The 14,644-nt window shown below is 42.8% G+C and overlaps 1 protein-coding gene across 7 annotated transcripts in view; it reads left to right on the top strand.

Moving 5' to 3' along the window:
- The window catches only part of KCNAB2 (potassium voltage-gated channel subfamily A regulatory beta subunit 2), a 118,274-nt gene that overhangs the window by 43,170 nt on the left and 60,460 nt on the right, over positions 1-14,644 (top strand). For 4 of the 7 annotated variants that reach the window (XM_008167148.4, XM_065574883.1, XM_008167147.4 and 1 more), the window contains exons 2-3: positions 3,798-3,917; positions 4,597-4,638. In XM_008167148.4, the coding sequence (XP_008165370.1) occupies positions 3,841-3,917; positions 4,597-4,638 (119 nt within the window). In that variant the 5' untranslated portion in view covers positions 3,798-3,840. The remainder of the gene's footprint in view (positions 1-3,797; positions 3,918-4,596; positions 4,639-14,644) is intronic. The other 3 variants (XM_065574882.1, XM_042854045.2, XM_065574881.1) reach the window with 1 other exon arrangement.

Here is a 14,644-nt window from a genome sequence, read left to right as displayed (position 1 = left end):
CTCCCCCCCAGAATTGCTCATGACAAAGACATCCATTGCACAGGCTGGGGCTGGGGGTTGGGTAATGGCACATGGTTCCAAGGGCAGCGAGGACCCAAAGCCTCTGACCTGGCAGACATTTACATATGTGCCTACAGCCTTGTCTACATACACACTTGTCCCAGTGTAATTAAACCGGTTTATTTAAACCAGTGCAAACCCCTGTGTGGATACTCCCAATTTCAGTGCGAGTGGCTTATTTTAGTTTATCTTAAACTGATCAATTTAAGATAGTTTAAACCAGGCTTATTTAAGCATCCACACAGCCTTTCACACATAAAATGCCTTTTCTTTAAAAACCTCAGGTTTTCCTCTTCACATTTAATGGGTTGGCAAATCAGGTTAGCAGTATGCAGATAAGCACAGTTCCTGCTGATGCTTTTATAATCCCATTTCTCCAATCACACTAAATTTGCAGGAAAATCTGAAGTATTTTCTCTTCCGTCTAGCACGGAAACCGACGCACTCGAATCTCTTGCTAGAAAAACGTTTTTAATGTTTCAGGCATCAAACTTCATAGACCTTAGTAAAGGGAAAGTGTGAAGAAACCTCCAATGCAGGGCAGAGCTTTGCTAGCACAACCTTCACACTAGTCAGGACCCCAGTTGTCTCTTCTCTCTCACTCTGCCTACCTCCATGTGTGTGAGGGGTGGGGAATTTGAAGTGGGAGAGGGTGAATTTTTCCAGCACTAGCCCAGGGGTCGGCAGCCTTTCAGAAGTGCTGTGCTGAGTCTTCATTTATTCACTTTGATTTAAGGTTTCGCGTGCCAGTCATACATTTTAATGTTTTTAGAAGGTCTCTTTCTATAATATATAACTAAACTATTTTTGTATGTAAAATAAATAAGATTTTTAAAATGTTTAAGAAGCTTCATTTAAAACTAAATTAAAATGCAGAGCGCCCCGGACCGGTGGCCAGAACCCAGGCAGTGTGAGTACCATTGAAAATCAGCTCGTGTGCCACCTTTGGCACGTGTGCCATAGGTTGCCTACCCCTGGACTACCCCAGCTCCTTTGGAACTTCTCTGTTTCTGTTTCATCTGCTGCCCTCTGCCTGTCACGCTGTTTCAATACGGCTCTTGAGCATCCAGGGTACCATCTCCATTCTGGAGGAGCTATTCTACAGAATCTGTATTCCCCTTCCCTTCCCTCCCCTTCCCACCCTGCATGTCGTCTTAACTTCCCCTCTGTGAGATTTAGAGATGGCCCTTTCGTCACTTGTTTGTATGGTTGACTTTTGAAGAGTCATTTCTGTGTTTATGGTGGAGTCTGGCATCTGTTGATTTAAACTGGCATTTAACGACTTGGAAACAATACTGGAACGGAGCAGTACAGTGCAATGCTCAGTTACTCGTACGTACAGACCCTTACACAAGGGCAGCGTGTTAGGCGGTTTCCCTGACTGTAAACTAACTACACAACTGACAATTTAGCCTTTGAATGGTATCGTTCTGCAGTTCGGTTTCTTTGAGTTTGGGCGTTGGAATTCTTGGGTATTTCGTGGAATTCTGGCTCGTTAAAGAATAGGAAAACATAAGGCTGGAACTTCAGACTTCACCACAGTAGCTCCGACTATCCTTTGGAAGCAGGCTGTTGTTTTTCATTCACAAATTTGCACTTGTCCTGATTCATGGAGATGCATGACGCTGTTGTCTAGGTTACCTGATCGCGTGAAGTGTCTGCTCCAGGTGTGAGTTATAGGTCACAGATGGTGATGAACTGCTTCAAGATGATTCCTGAGTTATGAACTCAGAGCCAGAGACTTCAAGAATCCTATGGAGCGTGTTGCGGGAGGGGTTGAGATTGAGTTTGCTGCTTTAGTTTTGTTCACTTTCTGTGTTCTGTCCTAGTCTATACGTTTTCTTATACCATGCCCATCACTATGGTATCTGAGCACCTTCCAGTGGTGCAATAAGCAACGTGATCACACATCTGTTCATGTGGTTTGTTCTCTCATCCTCTCATGAGGGCGAGCTTGTGCATAGTCTATGCCATTTGAGATGGGGCGGTTCTTACTGTACTGTATGTTTGTTAGGTGCTCAGCATAGCTTTGGGTGCTAGATAATTAACAAGAAAACATCTCGATTTGGCTTGTTCCAAAGCTGCAGATGGCCTAGTGACAAAAGCACCAAGTTACAGCAGCTTCTTCAATTGTCACTTGATTGTGCTTAATTTTTGTGCAACTAATAATCCACAGTCCTGCTAAAGATGAAAGAAATGTGCATGTACATATGTGTGTTTCAAGCAAGGTGTAAGATCCAAAATCAGTAACAGAGCGTCTGTGCGAATTTAGGTTGCGATTTTTTGAAAGCTGCCGGAAGGAATGAGTGACCACCTCCCCCTGACTTTCAGCAGGAGTTGGGCTATAGAAGTTAAGCACCTTTTGAAAACCCCAGCATTAAACTATAAATACAAACCTGTTCTTTCTTATCAATATTCTAGTGTCTTGGGCACTTGGACATTTACGTAGTTTGACCTTGAAGTATCTAAAGCATCCATGTTTATATAAAGTTTCCTGTGTTCTGGCATAGTTCTGATGAGAAGGGATCTACCTACACTTTCTTGAGACCTGTCTACACAAGGAAAACTTGACAACATTTTCCCACTGTTGCTGATGTCTGTTCTGTCTGCTAGTGACAACATCAGGGCAGTCCTAGTGTAGATGGGATCATAGCTGCTGCTGGCGTGTCATCTAACTATTAAGTGCAATTTCAACCCTTGTACTTAAAATGCCTCTGCCACTTGAAATAGCGGTCGCCCTGTCTCAAAAAGGATAGAAGAAATAGGAGGCACTGACAGTTAATGAGAGTGACGAGAGGGTGGACAGGTTTCCATATGAAGAGAGAGCAATACAGTTGAGATTCATCAGTTTAGAGAGAAGATGAGCAAGGGGGGACGACAAGATGGGGTATAGAAATGAAACATTGGATATCCCTAATTAGCCTTTCTTGTAATCGGAGAACAAGGGGGACATTCAATGAAATCGAACAGCAGAAAATTTAAAACCAGTAAAAGGAAATACTCCTCTTCACAATTCATAATTTAACCTGTGGATCTCATTGCCACAATATGTCATTGACGTGTTTACTGAGCAGCATTCAGAAGAAGTTTGATGTGTACATGGATAATGAGAACAAACTCAGCAGGATTTTTTAATTTATGTGAAAAGGATGTAACCTCTCCTGACTCAGGACATAGCCCCCGTCCCCCCGGCTGAGTGGGGGTCAGGATGAGATGTCCCCATTGGGAGGTTTTTCCATAATTATCTTCCACTCTGCAGCCTCTGGTACTGGCAATGAACCTATGGCAGTGGTTTTCAGACTTTTGTCCTGGTGACCCCTTTCACCTAGCAAGACTCTGAGTGTGACACCCCCCCCCCCTTATAAATTAAAAACACTTTTATATATTTAACACCATTATAAATGCTGGAGGCAAAGCGGGGTTTGGAGTGGAGGCTGACAGCTTGCGACCCCCTCCCCCCCATGTAATAATCTCCCAACCCCCAGTTTGGGAACCCCTGACCTATGGTCTCCTGACCATCCGTAGTATTCCCAGAGGCTGTGGTCTGTCCGATAGCTCATGGTGAATTAGTGGTAGAGGCAGGATTAGAACCCAGAGTCCTGACTCCCATATCAGCTCCAACCAATGGGAATATTCCCTGCTCTCTAAGAGAAAGTAATGAGAGGAAACACAAAAATTCATGTGCTTTAAAAATTCAATTTATTCTGGTTGTAACTTTTTATTCTCTATCGTTTTAGAAGGTAAAAACGGAAACTGAGCTTGAAGACTGAGGCTGGCTCAATGTATCCAGAATCTACCACTGACTCCCCTGCTCGACTCTCGCTAAGACAGACTGGCTCTCCAGGGATGATTTACAGGTGAGCCTTTCAACTGAGCGTTTAGCTTCCCCGACTACCCTCTACACAGAAGCTGTTTTTGTTACGGAGAGCACATTTTTTGCAGTTTTTGAAAAATAGGGTAAACCAGTTGTCATGACCTCTGAAGCAGCCACTGTTCTATCCTAAAATCCAAACCTTGATTTTTGAAGGTATGTACAGCAGTTATTTCCAGAATGGTGCAAACACTTGATAGCATAAACAATATTGAAGCTTCCTTCCGAGCTTTGGTGCCTGTTATTTTAAGGAATGGGTCACTCTTCAATTTCTTTTCAAATAATCTATTCCATTTAAGGGCTTAAGAGTACGTTTCCTGTATTTCACTTTATTTTTTTTAACACTGAATGACATTCTGTTGAATCAGGTGAGCCAGACTCCGCTTGCACGTGCCTTGAACCGATTTTGTGCCCATAATTCTTTCCCCCACTTGGTGGCATTGTTGTCAAGCTTTCACAGAGCTTTTCAGCTCCTTCTAGTGAAGAGAAACTGTGGAGACCTTAAAAACCATATAGAGACTTTGATGGCGATGAACCGCACAGGTTCGCTAGAGCACAAAGATCATTGCACAATGAACTGAGACTGAGCTTTCTGTTTCTGGCCCTTCCCGGTTGTTAATGTGATTTGTGGAATATTTCTTCTTTCTTTCCCTTGCTGCCGGAAGTGCTCGGTACGGGAGTCCCAAACGACAGCTCCAGTTCTACAGGTAACCGAGTCTGTTATTTTTTTATGAAAAATGGAACTGAAAAGTAGTGACGGGTATAATTAGGGAAGGGCACGGTTCAGAAGGGGTCTCAACCTGTCAGACACCGGTATAATGTTATGTATCATCAGACTCAGCAAGTGTTGACTCTGGCAGCCTGAAGGGAATTGTTACCCGCACAAAATTCTGTCACTTGCGCACTGTAGGGATTCGCCCCTCCCCCGTTCCTCGGCTCAGGTGTCACCTTACGCTCTAGGGCACCTGCCCCTACACCGTTCCTCGGGCTCAGGTGTCACCTTGCACTCTAGAGCACCTGCCCTTACCCCGTTCCTTGGGCACAGGTGTCACCTTGCACTCTAGAGCACCTGCCCTTACCCCGTTCCTTGGGCTCAGGTGTCACCTTACACTCTAGAGCACCTGCCCTTACCCCGTTCCTTGGGCACAGGTGTCACCTTACACTCTAGAGCACCTGCCCTTACCCCGTTCCTTGGGCACAGGTGTCACCTTGCACTCTAGGCGCCCGCCCCTACACCGTTCCTTGGGCACAGGTGTCACCTTATGCTCTAGGGCACCTGCCCCTACACCGTTCCTCGGGCTCAGGTGTCACCTTACGCTCTAGGGCACCTGCCCTTACCCCGTTCCTTGGGCTCTGTTGTAACCCTCTTAATTAAGCACCCTAACTTTACCCCTCCGTGGGCTCTACTCCTCCGTGGGCTCTGGTCTCTACTCCTCTGGACTCAGAGCAAACACCTGTTCCCTCTGGACTCAGAGCTTAATCTTTTGCAGGTTTACAGGGTCTTTTACCAGTGAAAGAGCCTTACACAGTAATATCCTACTTAACCTCTATTTATTAACAATCACCTAAACTAGACTGCACACGCGACACACACAGTGCTCACCACTCCCAATCAGACAGATGAACTTTTCTTGAGGCCAGTCAGGATCGGGTCATCTGGGGAACCCCAGTTTCTGCACGGTGTCATTGGCAGAGTGTTGAGGTCTGGCATCTCTGTTCTTGGGGTTGTGTCCTGGAGCTGGTTCCCAAAGAACTTCCTTTTGGACCCCAGTTTATATAGTGAAACTTGACTCCTGCTTAGCTGTACCTTAACCAATCATTTTACTAAAATTTTACTAACCAATCCTAACATAGTGTCACAAAATTCTCTAACCAATCCTACCCCACCGTCTTAATTAATTTACACCTAGCAAAATTAATTGTGTAACAGACAGAAACAATCAAAGAACCAGACAGAGATCTTGCAGACAGACAGTAGGGAAGTGGGGACCATAAAGATAAAACAGTAAAGAAATGAGGATTTCACAACCACAACTATTGAGAAGTGATTTCTTGCCAGACAGAATGCTATCAAACTAAGTTGTCTTTAACCATCTTAAGCTCTGTTTATCTGGTGATCGTGGGGCCATTAGGACGGGGTCTCCTCCTTAACCGTCTGATATGACGTTGTTTTAATGTCATGTAGATGGAATGTGAGGATGTGACTTCCTGCTTCTTACCTAATGGCTGCTGCTCTCTTAATGTGGCGGCAGACAAAGGCCTCAGGCCTGACCATGTGGCTATAAGAAAAAGCCTGATCCGTACAGAATGGACGAGTGTAGAAGATCAGCTCTGCCATTCAAATTCAGCCAGCTGCTCGCCTGGCCCTAGTGTTCATGCTTATGCTGCAGACGTATGTGTATTGTTCGGCTTGTGAAAATTAATCTGTACAGATTATCTGAACTATCCTCTAAATCAGTGGGCTCCAAGGTGGGGTGCGCAAGAGGATCCTTGGGGGTGCCCAGCAGGAGGAGCACGTTTTTTTTTTTTGTTTTTTTTTTTGCTTTGGCAAAAATGGTAGAGCCGGCGCGGCAGGGGCTCAAAATTTTTTTACTGATGGGGTGCACGATCAAGAAAGTTTGGAGACCACTGATCTAAATTTCTGAGAGGGCTGCATTTAATTTAATCATAGGCAAAATAAGTGTGTGTGTGTTTGTGTACAATAATTTAGCAAAGTGTTAAGTGCTTTTGGATGGCAGTCTGTTGGAAGTCCGAAGAATTGCTAGATCAGAAATGGCAATGCTCGAAATAAAATACCCAGGACAGTCTAGTGTACAAATTCGGTTACAACTCCATCCCATCCTTGTTGAGAGAGAGAGAGAGACTTGACCTTTTCACATACCCTATTACACTGGCCAGAAGGAACAATACCATCTTACATTTATGGGCTAACATTAGTGACTAGTGATTTGTGGTGCCTCCGTTTTTGGGTTCCCAGCCTGAGACCCCTTAAAGGGGCCCGATTCCCTGACATGGGAGCTCAGCTCTTTCTGCAAATCAAGCTCCTTTAAAGTATTACTCGTTGGATATGTAAAAATGGAGTTGTCCAAATTGGCGAGTCACTTCTGAAAACCGTGGCCTGCAGAGTCAGAGGTAAAATGAAAGGCTGCAAGCCTGTGGCACATTATGAATTTGTCACTTCTCTGAGACATGGGATGAGGGTTGAGGATGATTAGGAGCCTGGTGGGGAGCTCTGTAACCAAAATGTTAGTCTGTGCTGTGTTGATCGTCCAATGAAATGTATGTTTACATTGACTCAGCCGTTCAAGGGAGCCTGGAATCTGGGTGTAGCAGAGTGCAGGAGTGGCTCTTTCAGCTAAGATCATGGGGCAGTCTCCATTCTGGCACTCAGCACCCATCTACTGCATACTAAGGGGACCGTATTTTCAAAATCAGAAATGGAGATACTTGTATCCTGACATCTTCGGGTCAAAAATAGTCATACAGAATACAAGAGTGTGGTGGTGTTAATATTCCTGTCTTTTGACTCAACTACAATACACGCATATTTCTCAGGGTGAGGCTGCTATGCAACTGTGAGGATGTGTTGGCAAAACCCAGACCTATTTGTTTTTCCCCAGAGTTCCACTGGGCTCTTGTCCAGGCCCTGTTAATATGGGTATGTGCATTAAGAGAAACACCATTACCTTGGGTCTAAGACGAAATAATTTTTCTTCATCCTTTTACTGTCTAAAATCGAAGGAACCACTTACCCCCCTACAATCACCGTGTTAATGGAGTGCTGGAAACTATTTGAACATTGCTGGAGGCTTAAGTTAATGATGTATCAATACAGCAAATTCCTGAACCAATCACTGGTCCAGACACAAGTGTGGATGATAAGGAAGTATGAGGCTGTTTTTAGCACTCTAGCCTAAATCTGCACACTTCTTTGTTAATTGATAATTGATGTTCTCAACTCATACCTACATAAGCCACACAAATGAAACAGAATAAGTATTGAATGAGAAGAGGGATGGGGCAAGCGAGGGGTAAGGTAAGATTATAAAAGAGGGAGAACTGTCCTAAAACCACTGTTGGAGTAATTGTTAATGCTGCAAAAACAAGAACATCATGAAAACTTTGTCATAACATTTTATCCTCATGCATTCCTAGATATGTAGTTAGTGATCACTCAGCTACACTGACTCTACAACAATATGCAAAGCAATGAATAAATAGCTAATTAAAGCAAAACCTCTAATCATTAATGCTGCACAAATAATGCAAATACTTTTCTGTGAATATTTATTACCTTGAGCAATCAACAGATGGTTTATGGAAATCTGGGGGATTCTAGGCATGGAAGAAAGCTAAAGAACAATTCAGATGAGTTGTTTGGCACATGACCAACATTAGTAATGGCCACTTATTAGTACTACTAAAAAGAGCGGATGGACTAAAAAGTTAAAACCCCTCATGCGCTTTTCTCCTTAATAGGATCTCATGGACTTCCACTTGCTTTGCTTGACATGTACTCTCTTTGGGTGTCATTCTGCACCACAGACTTCAAAGGGTGATTTACCATTGATGTCGGGGGGAGCAAGATCTGTTCTATTGCCCCCCGATCCTGCAAATGCTTCCTAACCTGTTTAAGTATGAGACCAGTCCCTTAAGGATCCGTGGGACTGTGCCTGGCCTTGAAGCTAGATTTGAGCATGTTTGCAGAGTCAGAGCTTTATAAATTTTCTTTTTCTCTTTATTTTATTTGTGTATTTGGTGGCTTTATGTTCGCCATTTAGCAGTGACCCGTGTGCCTGAACATATCGTAATGTAAGGCCGTGCTTAAACCCTCAAAGCAAGCAATTCAAAAGACAAGGTGATGCCTCTTCGTAACTTGGTAGAAAGCTATTATTAAGCACTGAGCAGACCTGGGCCCAACGTGGGTTACTTTTGACCATGTAACTAGCCATTCACAATGCTCCATGAGAGCACCGCAGGCCTGATCCGTGGCTCAGTTCAAGTCCCTTTGTGCCATTACAGCAGTCCAAAAGAGCTGGAAAGTGTAACTGGCCAGCTAACGGTTCCCCTGGTGAAGTAGAATCTCCGGATGGACACATAGAGTGCCCTATGCCATGCTGGTACAGCTGTGGGGTAGCAAGTGCATTGGGGGGCGCTGGCATCCCTCTGGCAATCCGCAGCTACACTAATGGCTGCTTGGGATGACTGTGGCATGTGGGAGTGAGTTGGAACAGCCACAGGATCAAGGTTGTCCAAGTGCCCCCTCAAATCCTATCCCCTAGTGCTGGGCTGAGCACAATTTAGTTAAACTTCAGTATTGGGCCCCATAACTTCTGCATTTCCTCCTGACTTTTGAGTGTGTAAAAGGTGACCCTAACGTTGAGATTTTTGTGTTTGATTCCCCCTTCCTCCCTAAATCTCTCTCCTGAGTTCACTGTGCACTTCTACAACCACTTGGTCAAAAAAAAAAAGTATTCAACTGCACAGTGAGAATAATAGTGCAGACACCTCACCTGCATAGTTCACGGCTGTTGTGTATTTGTGATTCCACGGCCCCATTAAATAGTGTTGGAATTCTGAACTTAGCAGAAATTTCATGCTGCCCTGTGCAGAACTGATTCTCCCACCAGTTTGCTCTTTCTCTAGTAATCTCGGAGGACTACTAACCTAGGGAGTCTCAATTCGTAGATTTTAGTCATTTTTTTTGGTTTACAGCCAAACAGTCTTGTTCTTTCTTCTGCAAGAAGAGTGGTTTTTTGGTTTTTCTCCTTTTACCTGGGTGTGATTTAAAAGTGAGTACGTAAATTTGGCTCTGGTTTTCCTGACAAATTCGCATCTGGGCTTAGACCAAGCATGGAAAACTTCTGCCAATTAAGAGAACTTTTTTGGACATTATGAGAATATTAGAGGGTTATAATGAAGGTCTCCGTGGAACCTCTGCTTTCACAAATAGCAAGAGCTTTTAATATCTGTGTATAATATAACTGTTCTTCGTATTTGTTTTCAAACTACGTACTGGAGAAAAGTTTTTACTTTGAACTGTGTGTCATGCTGTCTGAAGGTTTCATGACTGAGAGTCTGCCCTGAGGTTGGCATTATCAAAAATAATTAGATTTCACCAACCCAGTAACAAATAGGAACTCCTGAAACACTGTGCCAGTCTTACCTGGGTATCACAGACAGTCCGCTGGGGCACTCCAGTCTATCTTGCCACCCAGGCAAGCTGGACTTAGCGGTAAGTCCCTGAGTACCGGGGACTGGACTAGATGAACCCTTGAGGTCTCTTCAGTCCTATGATTCTATAAATGGTCACTTACACCAAAAATCACAAAAGATTCAGGTTGCTCCCAGTCCCAAGAGACCAGTCATTTACCCCAAGTCAATTTGTACCTGAGATCTCATGCCAAAGACAATGCTTGTAGCCAATCCCAGAGTAAAGTAACAAAGGATTTTTTAACTAAGTACAAGAAATGAGAGAGTTATTTACAGGTTAATAAAACAGGCAACATATTTACCCAAATAAGTTAGTCTGTGGTACCAAAAGGTGACAGAGACGTTGTAATCTGTCAACTGACTGTCTTTTAGGGCTAACCCAGGTTGACCCCGGGGATCTCTGCTTTTGTTTCTTAGCTCCAGCCCTTGTGAGAGGCCAAACAGCAAAGAGACCAGTTTCTCCTTGTCAGCGATTTTTATTCCCCACCCCTCCTGCCCCCCGAGCCCAGAATCCAAGCTGATGCCATGAGTTCATGCGCAGGTCTCTCCTTCCTGGATGGACTTAGCAATGCAGTCAACAAAGTCTGCCCTTTGATTGCATTGTAAACCTCTGTAAATTGTGTAACTCACCAAACAGGAAAAGAAGCATTGATTAAGGTAAAGTGCTCCTCCAGTACACAAGATGTGTAGCAAACAGTATAATTTTATACCATGGGCTGTAGAGATTATAAATGAGATCAATATACGCAGCATCCTACCCGTGTTTCATAAAGTCTAAACACATTCTTATCAACTTCACATTTAATATCTATTTGGATAGTGCTAACACACAGGTAAGCAAGACTGATTTCCAGCTCTGCATTTGTAAGTGTTCAGAGAGGCCTGGGCCCTTGGCATGAGCTGACACCTGGTCTGCCCGTGTCACACTATTCGGCTGTAGATCCTGATTCCCTGTTGCATTGGTTTGATACCAGTGTAACTCCACTAACTGCAAGGGAGTTACTCCAGCATGACAGGGGGAACTGCACTTCGAGTTTATTTATAGGCGTTTCTATAGCACTTACCACCACAATAGCTCATCATCATAACTATGGCTTGCTAGAGGTGGAACCCATCATTGGGATGTGCCTGTCCACAGCGTCTGACAAGTATCTGCTTTATAAAAAAGTAAATGATGCCAATATTCATAAAGCGGCTGCACATCCACAGGCTTTTAGAGAGGGAGAAGGTCATGAATAATTTAGCTTCTGTTTGCTAAGAGGAAAATACCTTAATAGAACTAATGGAGCTCCTGCTAAAAAACTTGGCTCTGGAGTGACTGCCTTATTCACCAATTGCTTTTGACATTTAGTTTTGACACTCCCATGATGAAAAAAAATCCCAGCAGTACTTTCTTTTATAGCTATCTGAGGAAACCCTAATAAGCTAGAACTTTTCTTTTAATGAGCAGGATTCCAAGAAACAGGGTGAGTTTGTGTTTTTCCTGAAGCTATCGGAACAAACAGGCAGAGTCCTTTTGGTATTATGAAATATATTTATATATATAATCTGTGCTTTCTTAACATAGGAAGTGGTCTAGGAAATAATTTTTAGGATCTTGTATTTTTTGTTTTAAAGCAAGATGCCTGCTCCATTGGTGGAGGCAGGAATTCTTTGTCGTTCAGTTGCTTTCTGTCTGTAGGAAAATGAGAACTAAATCTTTTACAAGAGAAATAGATGCCAAAGCTACTGTGTGTCAGGTTGAAACTAGTCCTATTTGTAAACTGGCTGTTCATTCCTTCTAATTGGTGCTGCTGGCTCTTAAATGTTAGGGTTTTTTCCATTTTCAGTGATGTTACAATAGATTTTAGCATCTCTTCGGAGCTGGGTATCTTGAAATATTCTCAGTTCAACTATACAAGTGAATTCCGTGTTTGTATGGTTTGTTTAGATTTTAGAGAAGGCAGTTCAGTTACCTCCAAACTGTTGACTCAAGCAAGTTCTTTGCTTATATTTTAAAGAATAAAACTGTTATAATTGGAAACCAGCTGCTATAATTTGCTTACTTTAGACCATTGCTTTCTCGATAGAGCCTCCACTCGTTCCGCCTTTCAAATGAGTGATGCATTTTGGAACTTTGTATTTTCTAGAACATGTACAGCAATTAAAAAACATAATATTAATTTTTGTTTGCTGAAATTCTAGTGTCATGTTCTTCTGTTTTTTGTGATGCATAAAAAACAGACTGGAAATCTGAGATAATTCAACAGCCACTCATGCATTTTTATATTTTTTTATTTAGCGTTCTGCAGGTTTTTATAATCCCAAACTGAGATTTTGTTCATGTCCATATTATGTTAAATATTTTTTATAAATGACTATGGCCATGTATTGGTGATTAAAATGTCTTTACTCTGCTGTCGACACTTGCGGCTAAGTAATGCTAACCACAAGTGTAAATACATAAAGGTTGCTATGCCATGTTCAAGCTGTGCCTCTGTTCAGCTAGCCCTGCGCTCCTCAACCCAGGTCAGGTCCAGCTCCCACTGATCTCAGTCTGTCCGATGACTTTAATTGCAACTGGATAGGACCCTAAAAAACTAACGTGCAGTATTGTAGGTTTGCCTCTAATTTTTATTAAGTTATCGATCAGCAAATAGTACAAGAAATGAAGCCGGGAAAGCTGCCTGCATATAGGGTACAGTGTGCCCCTTTCTTGTCACAGATCTAACCTTAGTTCTAGCTCCTAAAAAGCACTAGTTTGAGTTCTAGCAGAAGAATTAATGACTGAAAATATAGAGCACTGAAGTTTCCAAAAAGGTGCTGGAAAAAAATGATCAAGGGCACATTTTTGCCTGGTAAGAGCTACTGGCATTTTGTCAATTTAAAAATGGTTAGCCCTGAAAAAGTTGTGGTGTTCACCCTTTGTTTATGTTCAGCTTTGTTTGTTGTTTTTGTTGTTTAACCGTGTTAACCTTTCATTCTTTGTCCCTGGAGGAAGTGGGCTCTAAAAACAACATAATTTTTTGCTGCCTCTATTACTATCAAGGAGAACTATACGGTTTTGAGACCTTTGTCTTTTGTTGTAGGTAGTAGCATGTCAATCCAAATAATTCTTGTGAAGCTAGGTACACAGGTATATATGCTAGCAGGCTTACTAATTTCTGCTTTTACTCTTTAAATACAGTCCTTCATTTTTCATGTAGTCCAGCCCTTCCCTCCGTACTCGGGTGAAATTCTCATTGTCTGGATCAAATCCTTAGACACTAAGATTGGTAGAACTTCTTGGGTGCTGCGGTGAAGCAGGAAATGGGAAAACCCTCATATCTGATGTGAAAAGAGTGGAAAATGTGACTGTCAAATGCAGAAGATTCTAACCACACTTTTACTGGAAGACATGAGTGTTGCAAATGTCCAAAGTACTGCAAAACATAGTCAGAATAAGTGATCCTGTATTGGCAAGAGGATGGAGTACTTTTTTCCATTTCTAACTTCATTGATTTTATGAAGTTCTTTCTAAAAAGTGAGTCCCGCTATTTAGCTCCCCAAGTCATTGCGTGAAAGTGTGGATTTTGATTACGACATTATTTTTCTAAAGCTGAGGATTTTTAAAAGATTTCTTGAAATTATGTTTGTTACAGGAATTCTTGGGGTTTTTCACATTAATTTCTTGCACACTAATGGTTATTGATTCTTTTGAGGTTACATTTGGTTGGAAAAGCAATACATCTTCTGTGCTCTTTGAGAGAAAATACCGCAAAATTTAGTTTGCATCTGATACTTATGAGTTTGTCTCAGAAAAAGCAATTATATAGTCATTGTTGTTCTCCTTCTGTCTTGTGTTTTGCTGAGACACTGAGAGCTAAGCTATATCACTGCATCTAATGTACAACCATGGTGTCAACGTGCTGGTGCCGCACAGGGAAGAGTAAGTGCTGGCTGTTTGTTCGCTGGAAGAATTGTTCATGCTGTTCATGCTACCCATCTAACACCTCTTTGGAGACTAGCACAGCTAGAGTTCTGAACGTGTCCTAACTTTGCATTTTCTGGTTCAGCCCACAGACTCCAGGTTTGCACTAGATCCAGAAGTGAGAGTGGCCCTGACCCCTGAAACAGAGTCAGAGTTTTCCCCAGTACCTTCACTACAAAATTCTGGAGCTCTTGATTGGGACCTCTGACCCCAAAATAAAAACTTGATCTGGGTCGAGATCGCTTCAGTTTTCATTCATTAAAAACAATGAGAAACTGGAATTCATCCTGCCAGGGTGAAAACTGGAAGGACCTAAAAGCAGATTGCATCAGTGTCTGTTGCAGTTGTGGTTAACCGTTCTATGCTTCCAAACTTACCTACGCCGCTATCGGCTTTCTTTGGTCAGGTGCGAATGGCACCATCCTGTCCAGCGCACTAACTGTGACCCCAGGCACTGATAAAATACTAGGGCCAACATTTTCACAGGGGGAGCATCTTAGATCTGAACACATGGCCTCATTTCCAGAGGCCCTGAGCATTGACTTCAGCGG

Source organism: Chrysemys picta, chromosome 21, assembly GCF_011386835.1.
Source record: "Chrysemys picta bellii isolate R12L10 chromosome 21, ASM1138683v2, whole genome shotgun sequence".
Lineage (NCBI taxonomy): Eukaryota > Metazoa > Chordata > Testudines > Emydidae > Chrysemys > Chrysemys picta.
Note: the sequence above shows the minus strand (reverse complement) of the source record. Positions and strands in the feature narration are given on the sequence as shown.